The sequence below is a fragment of the Porites lutea genome, chromosome 4, assembly GCF_958299795.1.
Source record: "Porites lutea chromosome 4, jaPorLute2.1, whole genome shotgun sequence".
Taxonomy (NCBI): Eukaryota; Metazoa; Cnidaria; class Anthozoa; order Scleractinia; family Poritidae; genus Porites; species Porites lutea.
In genome coordinates this window covers 46985206-47003281 of record NC_133204.1, presented here as the reverse complement: position 1 = coordinate 47003281, position 18076 = coordinate 46985206, and the positions used below count along the sequence as shown (strand labels likewise).

The 18076-nt window shown below is 38.9% G+C and overlaps 1 protein-coding gene across 1 annotated transcript; it reads right to left on the bottom strand.

Moving 5' to 3' along the window:
- Positions 1 to 2946: 2946 nt before the first annotated feature.
- Positions 2947 to 5886, bottom strand: LOC140935950 (extracellular calcium-sensing receptor-like). The gene has a single exon (XM_073385525.1). It carries the CDS (start codon positions 5843 to 5845, stop codon positions 3242 to 3244), a length of 2604 nt encoding a protein of 867 aa, XP_073241626.1. The 5' UTR covers positions 5846 to 5886; the 3' UTR covers positions 2947 to 3241.
- Between the last annotated feature and the right edge of the window lie 12190 nt (positions 5887 to 18076).

The window sequence follows — 18076 nt, the reverse complement described above, 5'->3', positions numbered from 1 at the left end:
GGAGTGTTTAGCATTACCACCATAGTTTATCATGGATCTTACGTGGAGGAAAGGAACATTAGTGCCTGTCAAGGAAAAATTTAATTCAAGAGCGGGTATTTTTGCAGATAAAGTGATCGCTTTCCAATAAAACCCTCCGCTTTTAACGAAGATGACGGTTTCAAGAAACATTACATTTTCATTCAAGGATGAATAGAAACTAAAACCCTTTTAAGCACTTTTGGTATATTCATTTAGCGAAGGTGGCAAAGCTTGGCCGGAGGCATTAAAAACAAATCCTGGCCACTTAGCCCGGAGTCCTGCGAAGATGAAACTTCCTTTTTGTTATGTAAACGACTTGTTAACACGATTGCTTATTTGGTGTCAGTTCTGTCAGTTTTTCAAGATCTAAAAGGTTAAATGGAAAACATCTCTGTTCCAGTTGCGACATGATTAATTTAAAAGTGGGAGATGAATTTACACCTCTTGGATTTCTTATGGCAGTCGCTTACTTAGAGGGCATGTTGTGTCCCCGCAAACTTAGCCTATTTCTCATTTTAATGTACTCACCTGTGATCTACATGAAACTAAAATTAAACATCAAAGATGTGTTGATTTTTTAATCAGTTATGGATATCTGTTGATCCTTCCGCATTGGGAATATAATCATATATTTTCTGTTAACGTTGATTCAAGTTGTAACATGCCCGATAATTAATTAAGCTTATGTCCACAAACTATTTTTTAACAGCAAGGGGACCTACAAAACGGGTTCTTTGCAATAATTGAAGCCAGGCATATCTATACATCACTTCATCTCCTTGTTCACTTTCTCTTCCCAAAATTTCTATTAGAATTTTCTTTAACGTGTGATGATCTTATATCATGCTACTGGGTCAGAAAGCAATTTACTGCAGGAAACAGTAAGAACTACTAGTTGATGGTGGATAAAGATGCCGCTTTGTGAATCGAGAGCGATTACCAAGGTTAATTTGTTGTGACGAATAACAGGAAGATGAGGGATCGGAGCGCGGGGGTTGATATGCAGACAGGGATCAAGGGAGTTATGTTTGACCTTGAATCCGTTTTCTTTTTCGTGGTGCGACTACAGGTGTAATATATAGATTTAGCCAGGGCTAAAGGCGAAGCATCCGTTTATATACTTCTAAAAAAAGCAATAAACTGTAAATGTATTATCTTAAAGCCATGACAAAGAAATATTCAAATCCCTACGTAACATCTCGAGCCTTTGATTTACCTTTTGAGGAAGGGTTTCAGTTTTCCCGTTGAAACACATCTGAATGAATAAACTCATCTCCGGCCATCGAGCTCAAAGTCTTCTGTTTTACCGAAACTAAACTGTAACTGCGTCACATGCAAAACTTTAACAGCCCCCCTTGTGGGGTGGGGTGGGGGGAATTTTAAAGGTTGCGGACCATTTAAGTTTCGAATTGATCGCCGTATTATATTATTGCATCATAGTGTGTTATTGCTTTTTAAATAGAAAACCAAAAAAAATATTGTTGAAATTAAGGACAGAACGGTAGATTGAAATGTTAATTTTAGGAGGAAAAATTAAAATTATTCTAAGCAACATCATAATCCAACAGTTGATAGCTAGTTAACATTACAAAAGTTTAAATTTGTTTAAAAGTGTTTTTTTTTTTCATTTGTGCGCCTTGTTTACATCATACCTAATCGAGGAAGACCTTTACAAGGCAAAATTGAGATTTTATTAGACACTGTACTACAGTAATAAAAAGAATTTTTCTAGTTCTTTATTACAGAAACAATCAACTTTTAATCGCCTTGGACTTGTTCTAAATGGCCTTTTTTTCTGCATTGTTGCATTTACATCCAGTTAAAGGCAAGTTCATAAATCATAAGACTGCGAACGAACAGAATGCCGTCTATGTTTCAAATTTAATTTTCAATAAAATTGTGAGAAATCTGTTTGACTTCAAATTAGTTGGAAAGCTTAGAAAAGTCATTAAATTTAATGAAAACGCTAGTAAAAGATACTTTCTCGTAAAATACACTCAATTTGAATCTTATATCTCCCCCTTACAACTTCCTCTACGAGAGTTCATAACAGTTTTTTGCACAGGGAGCCCAAGTCGTCTGAAAATGTTTAAGAAATTATAGGTTGGCATGAGATGAGTTTTCTTATGTTAAGTAACCGCTTTAATATAAACCTTCCATCGCGCTCAAAAAATCTGCATCAAAGAACTGTAATTTTGTAAGTCAACTTAGTTGACCCAACTCAACTTGGTGTTGGCTCTTGTCTATCCGTTAAAATGGGTAGCCGTGTGTTTGCATTTTAGGCGAATCTGTGGACATGTTAGACTACTTCAGTAGAATGACGCTGGAAGTTATACTCTCCACCGCATTTGGTTTCGAAACTGACATTTAAAACGACAAATAAAGCCTGTTATTTAAAAAAGTGAAGAAAGTTTTCCTTACTCCTTGGATAATAGACATTTTAAGACGGTTTCCTTTTGGAATATATCTTTTAAGGATTCTGGAACTCCAAGGTCGCCTCAGAGATCTTACAGCAAAGGAGAAAAACTAGCTAAAAACTGGGCAAACAGGAAGACAAGATTTGATGCATTTGATGCTGACAGCGAACAAGGATTCAACTGAAACTCACCGATGAGGCAATAATTGGCCAGTGTCAGATCTTTCTTTTCGCGGGTTACGAAACTTATATTTGCTATTAATGGCACTTTATAAATTACCATTATAGAAGACAAATTAAAATGACAACGTCGGGTAAGACAGATATGTCTCCTAAGTACTATTTCAAACGTTTACAAAAAAAATCAAAAATGTACTTTTACGGTAACGCGTTGTAAAAAAGCATTTTGTATTTGCTGTGGTAGTTATCCCTTCTATTCATGTTTTGATCGGTTAACAAAAAAAATCAAAAATGAACTTTTACGGTAACGCGTTGTTAAAAAGCCTTTTGTATTTGCTGTGGTAGTTATCCCTTCTATTCATGTTTTGATCGGTTATTTTTATGTTTCACTCAGTTTTGTGGTGGTTCTTTAACTGTTTGAAATGTCATTTAACACTGATATTCCACAATTTGGGTCCCAGAAATGTGAAAGAGTTTTTTTCCCATTAGGAGTAGCAGTTTCAACCTCGAAGTAACTGCAACTTGTTGGTGCCCCTCAGTATAAAGTGGAGTAACGAAATTTTTGTAGTTCTGATCTGTTAACTGTCTAGTTTGCGATGTGCTGTCTAGCTATGTGTAATTATTTTAAATCTTGTTTGCGGGATGAACATCAACTTGTTGGTTTGTTGCTGAAAACGTAGCACTATTTGTGAACTGCCTAATTTCGGCTTTCATAAACTCGTTTGTGTTTTGCTCTGGATGAAGCAGGATGACAAATAGTTTTGGCCCGAAAACGCACAAAAGAATTCCATAAGCGGTGACGAGGGCAGTGGCACAGGCCACGATGGTTGTGTAAAAACCTTCCAGGGACGTGTCCACCGGGTAAAATGACACCCAGGAAATCAGGAGCACGTACATCGCCGACCCAATGTATCTCGTTTCGTTGAAGTTTTCTGGAAGTCGCCTGGCTTTAAAGGCGTAACCAGCGCATACTAGAGACAGCAAAATGAAATAGCTAAACATGGTTGCCCTAAGGACACTTCCGATAGCTGATCTGAATGGCATACAGGTGTAAAACACGTGTGTCTGTACTCGTATCTCCTGGTGCTCGTAAGGTGGATCAAGAGTTAGCCACAACACTGCCAGAACGACTTCAACTATGTTGAGTCCCAGGACCACAAGAAATTGACGTTTGCGATCCACGATGTATCGCTTGAACCAGTTTGGAATGATGTTGGTCTGAAAAGCGCGGACCAAACGGTTTGTCTTCAAGAAGAGGATGGAAACAAAGGTCGTATTAATAAAGTACCTTAGGGGATAAATGGTACAACATAACATCTTTGTGGGCTGAGCAAGATGGAGCAAGGTGAGAACAAAACACAGCGCGATTGCGACAAGCAAAAGAAGGCTAAGTTCGCGATTGGATACCCTCACCAATGGTGTACTCTGGTTCTTTATAAAAACAAAGATGGCCATGCCTGTTGCAAGCAATCCAATAACCGTTAGGATCAAAAATATCACTGCAGTAACATCTGACCACTTGATGTTGATAACTGGCAAAGGCAGGCATGCTGTACCGTCGCCGTTTGATTTATGCAGTTGTGGGCACTTCGTACAGTTGGGAGAGCTATGCTGGTTACTGATGGAGCCCAAAGGACAATTAATGCATTCCCAGCAACAGGACACAGTGATCGTCTGCTTAGTTCCTGGAGGACAACGGTGACTGCACGTGGATATGGGAGGCTCACTTCCTTCACTAGTCCATTTTATTTGTTTGTCGTTGATTGTGAGGTTGATACGAGTTCCCCCTGTCCATGTCCCCACCTTCACATTTTCATAATTCTCCGCCTGTTTCTGAAAGTTCACGATATCGTACGACGAAAAAGTAGGATCACCACTTTCGGTGAACTGCACTTGCCCTGTTATGCCTTGAAAGCTCACTTTCCTGAGTTTCAGAAGTATGGCTTCGGATGTGACGTTGGCAGTTTGCTCAGGACAGTACTCACTCGTTAAAGGTCCACCTCCGGGCTCTCTACACTTTAGTAAAGAGTCCAGCGCGTGTGCAAGGGCATAGACGGCGTCTGTCAGATAAGGAACGAACGCATTGTGCAATTTGGCGAAGGCTCGATCGTCTATTTTGGCCGGGTTAAGGCAAGCACCTTCAGACATTGAGGAGCAGTTTAGATGGCTTGTCCAAAACTCCTTCCACCACGGATTGGCGCTTTCTCGGGTCTTATTTAGTGTGATTCCCTTAAGATAATCCTCAAACCGATGATCTGTGAATAGATAAGGCCTTATTCCTATTGCTCCTTTTAGTATGACAGCATTTTTTTCCAAAACGTCTGGATTGATGGAAGCTAATGCTTCACTAATAAGAAATGTTCGTCCTTCAAGCCCCTGCGCAGTTGCTTCTTCCAGAAATCTTTTTGCAGGTTCATAGGTGCTCCATAAGACAACCACTTTAATGTTTTCAGCATCTTTGAGTTTTCTCACGATTGATGTTATTTTTCCTTTGTATCCCGAACGCGTGATGTACTCCGAAAACGCGATGCAGAACGTCTTTCGGTCGTAAGCTTCTTGTTCCAACGCGCGTATGCCGTATCGACCGTAGGAATGGTCAACGGCTACGGCTGCAATATACGTCCATTGATAATACTCTATTATGTCAACCATGGCTTTAGCTTGCTGGCCATCCGGTGGAATGGTGCGAAAAAAGGAGTGAAAATACGGTGAGCTCAACTCTTCGCTGGTAGCGAAAGGACTTATAGTTGGAATGGCAGCCACATTCAGTAAACTCGAGACGAGAGTGGTGCTGCTTGAATCTTGAGTGCCAATAACGGCAGAAATCGGAGCCGTTAGATAATCCATATTTATTGTAAGCTTTGACTTACAGTTATCACTTTGTCCTTCAAACAGTTCATTTAGATAATTACTTTTCACAAAGTCATTGGCTGTTTTCATGGCGAGAACAGGTGTGTCGCAGTAGTCTCGAATGTCGAAGCCCAGTGTCACATTTGGTAGAAGCTCAGGATCCTTGTTAATACACTCGATTGCAAAAGTTATAGCCTCGGTGTATCCAAGGCCGAAAGCGTAAAACTCACCGCATTTATCCTGGGCGGTTTTGACGTGAAGAGGAAACAAGACTCCTAGAGTAACGTTGCCCGGTTGGTAGAATCGTGTTGTGTCGATAGAGGAAGTTGGCAAAGAGCGCATCAATAACCATAACAATAGAAAATTAAAGTGGGACATTTTTTTCTCGTTAAGTCAGTTTCCTTTTATGTGCATCAGATCAAGCTAGAGAAGAAAAGAAAACGAAAATCTTCATTAATATAAATTATATGCTCTTAATAAGCTATTTTTTTTTTCGTCCTTTGTTGTCATTAAAAACCTTTTAAGGTAGTTATTATAAGGTATGATCCTTTTTAAAGGATCATATCTTTATAGTTATTGTGTTCAGATTAAACGAAATGTTACAAACGAGACAATGGCATATATTAAATGTATTTTGTTTCACTGATAAACAAACATATCGATTTCTACCTTGAGACATCTGTGTAGCGAAAACGCTGCAAGAAATTCAACAGGGTTGCTTTTTTTTTTTCTCAGTGACAAGTGAGGTTTGGAAAATGAACCCCACTTATCAAAAATCAGGTTCAGTAGTCCAATATGCCCTTTAGCAGGTACTAAGGATACAGCCGCGCGTGTTAGCAAACAAAAGCGAAGAAATCTCTAGAGTGTCGGGCCGGTTACCACCGTAGTTTATCTTGGATCTTATGTGGAGGACACGAATATTACTGTCTGTGGAGGGAGAATTTAATTAAAGCGCGTGTATTTAATCAGATAAAGTTATCGCTTTCCAATAAAATCCTCCGCTTTAACGAAGACGACGGTTTCAAGAAATATTACATTTTTATTGAAGGATGAATAGGAAACTAAAAACCTTTTAAGCACTTTTGGTATATTCATTTAGCGAAGGTGGCAAAGCTTGGCCGGAGGCATTAAAAAAAAATCCTGGCCACTTAGCCCGGAGTCCTGCGAAGATGAAACTTCCTTTTGTTATGTAAACGACTTGTTCACCCAATTGCTTATTTGGTGCCAGTTCTGTCCATTTTTCAAGATTTAAAAGGTTAAATAGAAAACATCTCTGTTCCAGTTGCGACATGATTAATTCAAAAGTGGGAGATGAATTTACACCCCTTGGATTGCTTATATGGCAGTCGCTTACTTAGAGGGCATGTTGTGTCCCCGCAAACTTAGCCTATTCCCCATTCTGATGTACACACGTGTGATGTACATGCTTCTTATAGTTTCTTATTAGTATAATCAGCCAATCAGCCAAATCAAAGCCTTATTTATCTCAGTACAATGCTCTTTCGGAGAGTGATGACTTAAATTGCAATAAATTTAAATTTAATACTGAATTAGTCTAGAAACCAGGTAATATATATATACTAATAAAATATAAACATACGAATTGAGGAATTAATGAACAGTGAAAACAGGACTAAAAAGCCCTATCTAAAATCCAGCAGTCTGAGGCTGTTTGTAAGGGAAGCAACTGAAGGCTGCGTTTTAATTTCATTGGCACAGTCCGTTCCATAGCACTGCCCCACTATAACAGAAACTATTCCTTGTAGCATCTGTCTCCGGTGTTCGAATAAAAATATTGTTTGAGCTTCCTCCAAGGGTGTATGCATGGACTTGTAAGATAGGTTCAAACAAAGATTTTAGGCCTACTGGAACTAGTTTATTAATAGACTTATAAGTGCAGACCGCCAACTGCTTTTTGCGCCTTTGACCAAGAGTTTCCCAACCGAGGTCATTCAAGAAATCAATGGATCGATGTTCGTAGCCTAAATAAGTTATTATTCTTGCAGCTCAATTTTGCAATTTTTGGAGTCTGTCAGACAGGCAGCTAGCTAAGCATCCGCGCACCTCACTGTAATAATCAAAATAATGCAATATAACAGCCTCATACATCCTAATTAATATCTGGCGGAAAACATAATCACGAACCTACTCCTACCTCCGAGACCGGCAGAGATCTTCTTTACCATAGTATCAGTTTGTGATTGCCAGTTTACGGTCTCATCGACCTCAATCCCTAAATATCTATAGGAGCTCACTCTAGACAGAGACTGTCCATTAACATTCACCTCAAAATTACGGTTCATGTGATTGAGCCTGTATCTGCTAGCTAGTATAAGGTCCTTCGTTTCAGACTAAGCTTATTGGCATTAAGCCAAGAATGTAGTATTTCTAGATCATGATTTAATTTAAACGGTAACATTTCAGGGTCAGTTGCAGATGCCGTAAGGCATGTATCATCTGCATACATCTTGGCATAGGATGATAGAGAACAGGCTTTGAGATCATTCATGTAGCTTATAAATAACAGAGGCCCAAGTATAGACCCCCGAGGCACTCCACAGCTTATTAACCGTTCGTTTGAGAAGAAACCATTTATGCATGTACGCTGCTTGCGGTTCGAAAGATAAGAAGTGAACCAGGAAAGTGAGGGTGTCTCTACTCCATAAAGTTTAAGCTTTTCAAGTAAAATGTAATGGTCGACAGTATCAAAAGCTTTCTTTAGATCGAGAAGGAGTACACCGTTCAGTGAATAGTATTTTTTCTTTCCAGTTTTTATGTTGTACGTCATTTCCGCCTCTCCCTTTTATTGCGACATTCTCCATCTATATAATATTGTGATTGCTACATAAGTTCAGTAACATCTGTAAACCTGAAGAAGGCTGGTATGGCCAGCCGAAATATTGTTATTAAAAACAATACACGTTGTTTTAAATCAGCTTTGCAGTAGTCTTTGGACCTCTCGTTCTTGGTTCTTTATATTTTGGCTGATTTGGTCTCTTTTCTAGAGATCCAACGTTTACAACTAGCAGGATCTTCGTCCACGGTTTTTGCAGTTAATTTAATCCTTTATTATTGCTCTAAAACCACGTTGAGAATCAGCGAGAAGACCATGCTAATTTAGATATTATAAAGCTGAATGAATATAATCTTCTCAATTATTTTACTGACAATCGACAGAACCGATATAGGCCTATAATTTTTAGGATCTGACTTACTTTCGCAACTTTCCAGTCATCAGGAAATATACAGCTCCTGATAGATAAATTAATGATAAATGTTAAAGAAGCTGTGATAACTGGTGCAGCTTCTTTCAATTAGAGCTTGCATGATATTCCATCAAGGCCATTACCCTTCTTTAAATTTAAAAAGTGAATGATATTATACACATCTTTACTATTGATCTCATTAATGGCAAATACATGTTGAGTAGGGCTGATATACTCTCTAAAGCGAGTGGTATCCATAGCAGGAAAGTCATTAGCTGGACGTGGCCCTACTTGTGTAAAATGATGATTTAAAACTGGTTTCACTTGAGGAAGAGTGAGTTACGTCCTCGATTTTAATGTCCCACGATCATGTTCACCCCCTTCCAAGATTCCCTAGTACTACCTAAAGTTTCTCTCAAGTAAGTATCATAAGTAGGGGTATCTTCTGGTAAGTGCCAACGAGGCAAATTCGTTTATCTTTTGTAGAATGTGCCACATAAATTGTTACATAATTTTAGAGGTTTAAAATGGATTCAGCTATAGAAAAGGATGGCACCCAACTTTGAAACAACAACTTTGGCACATCCTAGGCTTTCACTCTTATTAAACAATAACAACATGATGGCTCGAAGCTTTGTTGGTACATTGGAACAAGTTAGCAGTTATGTTATGTGGAAAATTCCGTTTCAAAACTATAAACGTTAGAGAGTAAAGTATAGTTCAACTGAGACCTTTGACTGATGAAATTAGAAATAAAAATTTAATTCCGAGTTGTCACCGATCTGACAGTATCATCAGGGATAAGAAAATATTTCGCATGGTAATATACATATGAAAAAATTGGTGTAAAGCAAAATTTGTGAAAAGTGCAAGAATGGGGCGAAATGTATCAGAAGTATAAAAACAAGAACTTGAATGAAATACAAAGCTCTAATGAGCGAGTGTCACAGGACAGAATCTCTCGAAAGGCATAATGATAATCTTCAAAACAAAATGGCCGTACATTCGTTGCATTCCTGACGGAAGTTTAGGGCTGTCTCAATGTAAATCGAGCTGCAAAAGAACATGCTGGTTGATAAAAATCTCTCAAAAGGCATAAATAAATTCCAAAAAACCAAAAGGTCCGCAAGTGCGTTGCATTCCTCACAGGAGGTGAGGACTGGCTCAATTCCTTGATCAGCTACCGCTTAAAACTCGATTTACAAAGTAAAAAAGAACACTGAAGACCCTGGTTGTGTGCCGAGAAGCGAACTATCGAGCTGCGAACAAACTGGTTCCTACAAAAATTTGACCGTAAAAGCCTATTCCTTGATCAGGTGCTGCTTTAAACGCAATTTATAAAGCAAACCAGAGTACTAATGGCCCTTTAAACTTTAGAAATCGTATTATAGCTTGCCCACCTGTTAGGTCCTCTTGAACAGACAACGAACAGCTGCACATTGGATCACCCAATTTCGGACCACGAGTTGTTTATACTAGACCATGACGTCACTGCCCAAATATGGGGTCTTACTTACACCCAAATATAGTCAAAAATGTAAATTTTAGAGGGTTATACAGCATTTGACAGTTTTCGCCTACATTGCGCGGCAATATGGTTTCATGAGGTTTCAGTTTTCCCGTTGAAACACATCTGAAATGAATAGACTCTCCGGCCATCGAGCTCAAAGTCTTCCGTTATACCGTAACTGAATGGAAAGTGGAGCTTTACATGCAAAACGTTAACAGCGCCCTTTGTGGGATGGGGGAATGTTAAAGGTTGCGGACCATTTACGTTTTGAATTGATCGCCGTATTATAGCATACGTCATGACTTTCGACGATTCATACGCGCACAATTTTCAGTTACGACATCCACAATGTGTCGTACTAATGTCTTTGGTCTAAGTTACACGACACGATCTGCCATGAAGTCATGACGCATGCCAGTCGCGCACGATAGTCGTAAGCAAAAATCGTACCGTCCAAATCGGCCAAACACACCTGATGTGTCGTTAAGATGTGTCGCCTGCTCTCAAAATACAGAATTGAGCCCGTGATCAAATAAAATATCAGCGGAATTAAAAAAATACATGACCTCAATGGGTAGAAAAATAAGCCCGCCATACAGTCAGGTGATGATGGTCAGCGGATGCTCCAGTTTGACAGCTGTCAATTGACCTTCATGAGAATGGCGAATTTTCGAATAAATGGACTGCGACTATGAAAGCTTAGTGTGAGTAAGACATTTCAGTCCGTCTTGTAGTGGGGGCGAAATGCCGGATCGTGTACCTACACGAGGTAGCATGCTCCGAGTCCTGGTTTTTAGTATCTACGTAAACAATCTGCCAGCAGTCAGTGAGACGTGCTCAAGCACGTGTTATGTCCACGACACGAAACTAATTCTCTCCTTCACAGTAGAGGAGTCTTACGATTGATTGTTGCTTTGAGAACTACCGTAAAATTCTGAAAATAAGCCCCGGGGGTTATATTTTTCAAAGGCCCTTTTTGAGGGGCTTATTTTTGGGGGGGCTTATATTCGGAGGGGCTTATCTACGGAGGGAAATTTACGTTTCAAAATCGATTGTGCTAGTCTTATAGTTGGAAGTAAATTTACTTTGTTTTACTTTGTATTTGAGGGCAACTTTACAAGCCCCCAGGGGGCTTATATTTGGGGGGGGGGGGGGGCGATTTAACGGAGGGTTTTTTGCTTTACCGGTTTGGGGGGCTTATATTTGGAGGGGCTTATACATGGAGGGACTTATTTTCGGAATTTTACGGTAACTCCTGTTGAACCCGGATAAGACAAAGCCGGATGGTGTTCGACAGTGGACATGACAGATGATTTGTAAACCACTAAGCTTTAAGCTTTCTTTCCTAGGCAAGAAACTTTTACCTACGGACTCCGTTAAGGACTTAGGAGTAATATTTGATCCTACCCTGACATTTGATTACCATATCTCAGCTCTCTCTGTTTCTTGTATTTCTAAGCTAGCCCAGATAAATTGCGCAAAACACGCTTTTAATTCAGACCTTCTAGTGATTTTAATCAACGTGCTTTTTTGCTGTAAATTATTTTACTGCCCGGCTACTGCTGGTCGAACACTTCTGCCAGAAATACGCGTAAATTGCAACACGTAAAGAACTTTGCCGCCCGGATAATTAGTGGAGCAAGAAAATTCGATCATATCTCTCCAGCTCTCCAGGAATTGTGCTGATTACCTGTTTTTGTGTTTTAATGTTTGACAGGTTGTGTTCCAGATTACCTCACACCCAAGCCTCTCTCCTCCGCAGAGCCCTCTTTGTGTTGTGGAGAGGCTGGGGAGAAAGAAAAAGAGAGCGCGCGGGGCACGATGGGGTACGATCGTCCCCCGCGCGGTTTCTATTTTTTCGATTATTACTATTTTTATAGGGATACCCAGGGGGAACCTCTGCGGAGGAGAGAGCATCCAAGTTAGTTACCAGGGGCCAACTCTTTGGCCGCGTGACACGCAATTCACAACAATTGTTTATCCCTTTATTTAAAACAGCTGCTGGTCAGCGATCATTCCAGTACAGAGTTGTCAGTTTGTGGAGCAGCCTAGATAGAGACCTCAAATTAAGTTTTGTAGGGATTTTAAACTGAAACTGACGCAAATATTGTTACATAAATTTCTTGATCCCTCGAGCGTGTCGTAGGTTTTAACCTTTTATTGTTTCATAAGAATTTTGAACAGAAACTTGGGTAATTTTTTCCTTCCTTTTTTTAGGTAGTTATTTTTATGTATACTTGATGAATGAATTATAGCTTTGTCTTGTATGACTGAAAAGCCCCGCAAGGGAGTGTACAGCTTATTAAGTGTTCGTTTGAGAAGAGACCATTTATGCATGTACGCTGCTTGCGGTTCGAAAGATAAGAACCAGGAAAGCTTTCCAAGTAAAAATGTTATGGTCGACAGTATCAAAAGCTTTCTTTAGATCTAGAAAGAGTACACCGTTCAGTCAACCATTGTCGATATTTAACCAGTCATTTTAGTTCAGTAAGAGTTGAATGCGTTGGTCTAAAACCATGTTGAGAATCGGCGAGAAGACCATGCTCATTTAGATAATTATAAAGCTGAATGAATGTTAATAATCTTCTCTTCGGCAGAACCGATATAGGCCTATAATTATTAGGATCTAACTTACTCTCCAACCTTACAGTCATCATGAAATATACAGCTCCTGATAGATAAATTAATGATAAATGTTAAAGAAGGTGTGATAACTGGTGCAGCTTCTTTCAATTAGAGCTTGCATGATATTCCATCAAGGCCATTACCCTTGTTTAAATTGAATGACTGAATGATATTATACACATCTTTACTATTGATTTCATTAATGGCAAATATATGTTGGGTATGGGTGATATACTCTCTAAAGCTGGTATCCATAGTAGGAAAGTCATTAGCTAGACGTAGCCCTACTTGCTTAAAAGGATGATTTAAAGCATTACTGATTTCACTTGAGGAAGAGTGAGTTACGTCCTCGATTTTAATGTTATTTATCTCTGCGTGATGAAGATTTTTTTCCCAAGATCATGTTCACCCCCCTTCCAAGATTCCCTAGTATTACCTAGAGTTTCTGTAAAGTAATTATTATGATAAGAGGCTTTAGCACTTTTAATACCTTCATTAACTTTGTTTCGAGCAACTTTATACCAGGGGCACCAAGCGACTTTTTTCTGTAAAATAACTGTTCGAAGGAGCACATATTGCCCAGAAATTTCTAAAGCTTGTGAAAAGCTAAAACTTTGTAGATAACCGTTCCATTGGTCTAAAATATTTAGGCATTTTCTAATAGCTTAACTACGACTACCTTAACTACCATAGGTTAATGTCCCCTAAAATTTTCTAATAAACGTCCACTAAAATTTTCTAATGAAAGCAAGGCTACTTTATATCCTCATACTCTCGACCGGTCCGGGTAGTTAACACTTTCGAATGAGACGAAAAAGCCACCTAAAACTTTCGTGACGACCAAAGTTTCCCTAACACATCCGAACAGATAAACGGTTTTTATGAAAACTCCAAATTAACCAAACAGGCTTCTAAAGCATAGAAAAAACCATTTGACACACTTCTGGCGTATTTGGAAGCATTCGGTCGTTGGGTGCTCCTTTTTTTACTTCCGCTAGTTTTCATTTTTATTTATTTATTTATTTTGAACAATTTTTAGCAAGGGGTGCCCATGCAGTTCAGCGAAGCAGGTGTGAATGGGGCCCTGATGTTTAGAAAAAAAAAAACAACACAAAAAACAATAACAGATAAAAAAAAATGGAAACAACTAAGTATAGCGAAAGTATTAGAGGCTCACTTGGCTTGGATCTCAATTGCCTTTTTAGGCCAAAACCAAACTTATTTAAGTCATGCTTGGTCCTCAGGGCCAGAGGAAGCATGTTCCAGATCTTGGCTCCGCGGGGACTTAAGTTTCTCCCTTTCAAACATTAATATATTAAGTTCTGGCGTTAACCGCCGGTTATGGTTGTTACGGTTTTTCTTGTTGCGAACTGCCTCATGAGCATCAGCAATCTTACGAAACATTTCTTTCCAAATTTCCCAAGCACAATTTGGGTCATGCTCATGGCTCATGTTGAATTATGTCCCACAGAGCTAGGCTAAGCTCAAATCTAAAGAAATCCGCATTAAAATTTCTAAACTGCCGACTGACAATAATCCTAGCACTTCTTTTAGGGATAGAAAATTTCCAAATTGCGTAAATAAGAAAGTGTTTACCTATTCCAATCTGACAGACTCCAGTTGCATATATATGTTAGGATTATTAGTTATAATATAAATCTATAAATCTTGTCTTTTCATAATATAAGGCGAATCTTTCGTTTATACACTTTTAATAAAAGCAATAAACTTTAAACGTGTTTGCTTAAAGCCATGAGAAAGAAGCTATTGCTTAGGGACGGACCTGATTAGAAAACTTATGGGGGGAGGGGGGGGGGGGGGGTGGGCGCAAATACAAAAAAAATATTCCCGCAAGGGAAAATTAAATGGAAAAAAATTCATGCACGCCAATGAACCCTAAAAAATATTCATGCTACAGCCTGAAAAAAATTCATACAAGGAATTTGATACCGAAAAAAAAATTCCTGCGGCTCAAAAATTCTTCAGCCCCCTATACCTTTTCTAATGGTCCGCCCGGTAAATAGACCCAAGTTTAATTTTGAAAAAAGGTTTGGTTGTAATCGTAGATAACGGAAATAACATTAAGTCTACCTAATCGACGTTTACACATGAAAGATATGCTGATTTTAATCAGTTATGGGTATCTGTTGATCCTTCCACATCGGGAATATAATTATATAATTTCTGTTAACGTTGATTCAAGTTGTAACATGCCCGATAATCAATTAAGCTTATGTCCACAAGCAACTTTTAACAGCAAGGGGACCGGGTTCTCTACAATAATTGAAGCCAAGCATAGTTATACATCACTTCATTTCCTCGTTCACTTTCTGTTCTCAAAATTTCTATTTGAATTTTCTTTAATGTGTGATGATCTCATATCATGGTACAGGGTCAGAAAGTAATTTATTGCAGGAAACAGCAAGAACTGCTAGTTGACGGTGGATAATGTAGACACGATTTTAAACATGCCAGTTTGTGAATCGAGAACGATTAGCAAGACTAATTTGTTGTGACAGGAAGATGAGAGATCGGAGCGCGGGGGGATGATATGTACACAGGGAGCAAGGGAGTTATGTTTCAGTAGTGACCTTGAATCCATTTTCTTTTTCAGTCGTGGTGCGACGACAGGTGTAATATATAGATTTAGCCAGGGCTAAAGGCGAAGCATCCGTTTATATACCTCTAATTAAGCAATAAACTTTTAACTTATTATCTTAAAGCCACGACAAAGAAATATTCAAATCCCTACTTAACATTTGGAGGCTTTGATTTACCTTTTGAGTAAGGGGTTCAGTTTTCCCGTTGAAACACATCTGAAATGAACAGATACTCTCCGGCCATCGAGCTCAAAGTCTTCTGTTACACCCAAACTGAAAGTGGAGCTTTAATACATGCAAAACTTTAACAGTCCCCTTTGTGGGGTGCTCAAGCATGTTAAGGTATGGCCTGAGGCTAATTTGGATAAAATCTTGTAATGATCATAACTTTGTGAAAATTTATCACAACCTTCTAAAATTTGGCAACCTCGGAAAAATCGGTAACCTTAAATTTACTGTAACGTAAGAAATCAGATATCTGTGTCACGTGTCCACTTATGGTCGAGTCCAGGAAAGAAAAGGAAACTAAAAATAGGGTGGCGAGATGCCACATTGTTGTTAAAAACTAACAGTATTTTTGTTATTTTATCATCATTTCTCGCTTGAATCTGGCCGGAATGGTTGACTCACGTTTTTATTTAATAAGTAATTAAGCAAGATAGGTCACGTGACAATTTTGACCGGTTAATATCTTTTCAAGATGTTACAAATTCTCTCCGTTCCGGCCACGGAAAAAATTCGTACGGTAAAACAAACATTTACACATGATTCAAACTTAGTTGTAATTAACGATTCCTACCCCAGGGCTAAAGGCGAAGCTTTTGTTTATACACTTCTGATAAAAGCAATAAACTTTAAACATATTTGCTTACGCTTATGCAAACCCTCGACTTCGTCTCGGGATTGCACAACTGTCTCGAATTCTCCCAACCACTCTCGCGTTTATATCAGTCTACGCAAACATAGAAAACGTGTTCTATTGCTTGAGTAGACCCCAAGGATAATTTTTTAAAAAAGATTTGGTTGTAATCGTAGATGAAATAACGTTAAGCATACCTAATCGAGGAAGACCTTTCAAAGGGAGACCTTTGAAAGGGCAAAATGGAGAGTTTATTAGACACTGTACTAACATGAATAAAAAGGATTTTTTTCTGGCAATTTATCTCAGAAATAATTAACTTTCGTATAATAGTATAGCACAACAGGATTTTGGACGTAACTATCAGTTTCCAGGGGGGTGCCTAACCAAGCTGGAAAATTACGGAAATTCCAGGGACTTGGGGGTATGGATATTTTCTGGAACTACATATTCCATATTCGTGATATTCGGGAAAATGTTTTACCCAAATTTACAAAGCTTTGTATGGAGACGCCATGTTGGTGTCAGGTGGGGCTCAAATATGGCGGCGAGAAAGCAACAGAAACATGTGTCGTTGAGTTTTCCTACCGGCGTGAATACATCCTTTGATGAACTCATAAAGATTAAAGTGATCTTTATTCTGAGAGATGCAAGGAGTTAAAAAAAATCGGTAACGCTTTTAACCTACATAAGAGCTTTTCCGGCCGCCAGCTAAATGCCGCGTCACCCAAAAGCCTGAAAATTCAAGCGTCCCTTTCGCGAAACGAAGAACCTTTCGAACCGGAGATGTGTAATTAAAGATGTTTAGCTACTGCAATACCTTATGAAAGTAGAAGCTCATTCCTTAGTTAGAATTTTGATGACGTCATGTGAAAACCGAGAATAAGCTGTTCCCTTAAAAAATTCTACTAACTTTATCAGCTAGCAGTAACGTTTAAGATATAAGCCTTAAAATGTACTCGGTAGCTAATGTATATTCCCTTTCAACTCCTGCTGAAATTATTTCAAATACAAATGTTGTTTTTTTTTTACAAAACGTTGATCGCTGAGGCAAAATGCGTATCAAATTACATGGTATGAGTACGGAAAAACTAGAGGCGGGAAAGCCCAAGAATCGGCCAAGAGAAAGCACTGGGATTTCAATTGATAAGTTCCCAAATCTCTATCAAAGTTTTAAACTTATAAAGAAATTTAATTCAATGGAAGAGCAGCAGAGGCTCTCAATGGTATACAGTAAGACTAAGAACTGTGTTTTTAAGGCTAAATTTTTACTACTTAGTCCCCTTCATACAAGAACCTGTTTAGCCTAAAACTTGAAACAGGTTCTTATTTTCTAATATCTGTAAGAAAAATTCTGTACAATTGGGCAATTAAATTAAGTTAACCTTCAGGATCCTCTTTGGAGACATAGGTGCCTTATCACTCCAACTGCAATGTAATGGTATGCACATTTTATATAAGGAATAACCTGAATACCAATAAATGCTTTTAGCAAGCCTTTGTACAGACGCCCCCTTCCCTCAGAAAGAATTGGTGGAGAGAGACGTCTGTGAATCGCCGCCGTTAATTGTGTTCCCTTTCCCCCCGTAATATGGGGGAAAGCCTCTGACTGCATGGATGTTAATGGCATGACGCAAGTAATTTTCGGTGTTGCCTACCACATTTATATACGTTTACTTGTACTTCGGCTCTCTGCAAATAGGCATGTGAAGTAAGACCACCGATGTTTGCTGCACCGGTTGCGGGTGCATCTGTTTGCTGCCGGTGGCTATTGTAAATAAAAGAGAAGGACGTACAGAATGCAACGCT

Bases quoted from the DNA above. Each gene is read 5' to 3' on its own strand.
- LOC140935950 (XM_073385525.1), bottom strand. From the start codon at position 5,845: ATGTCCCACTTTAATTTTCTATTGTTATGGTTATTGATGCGCTCTTTG.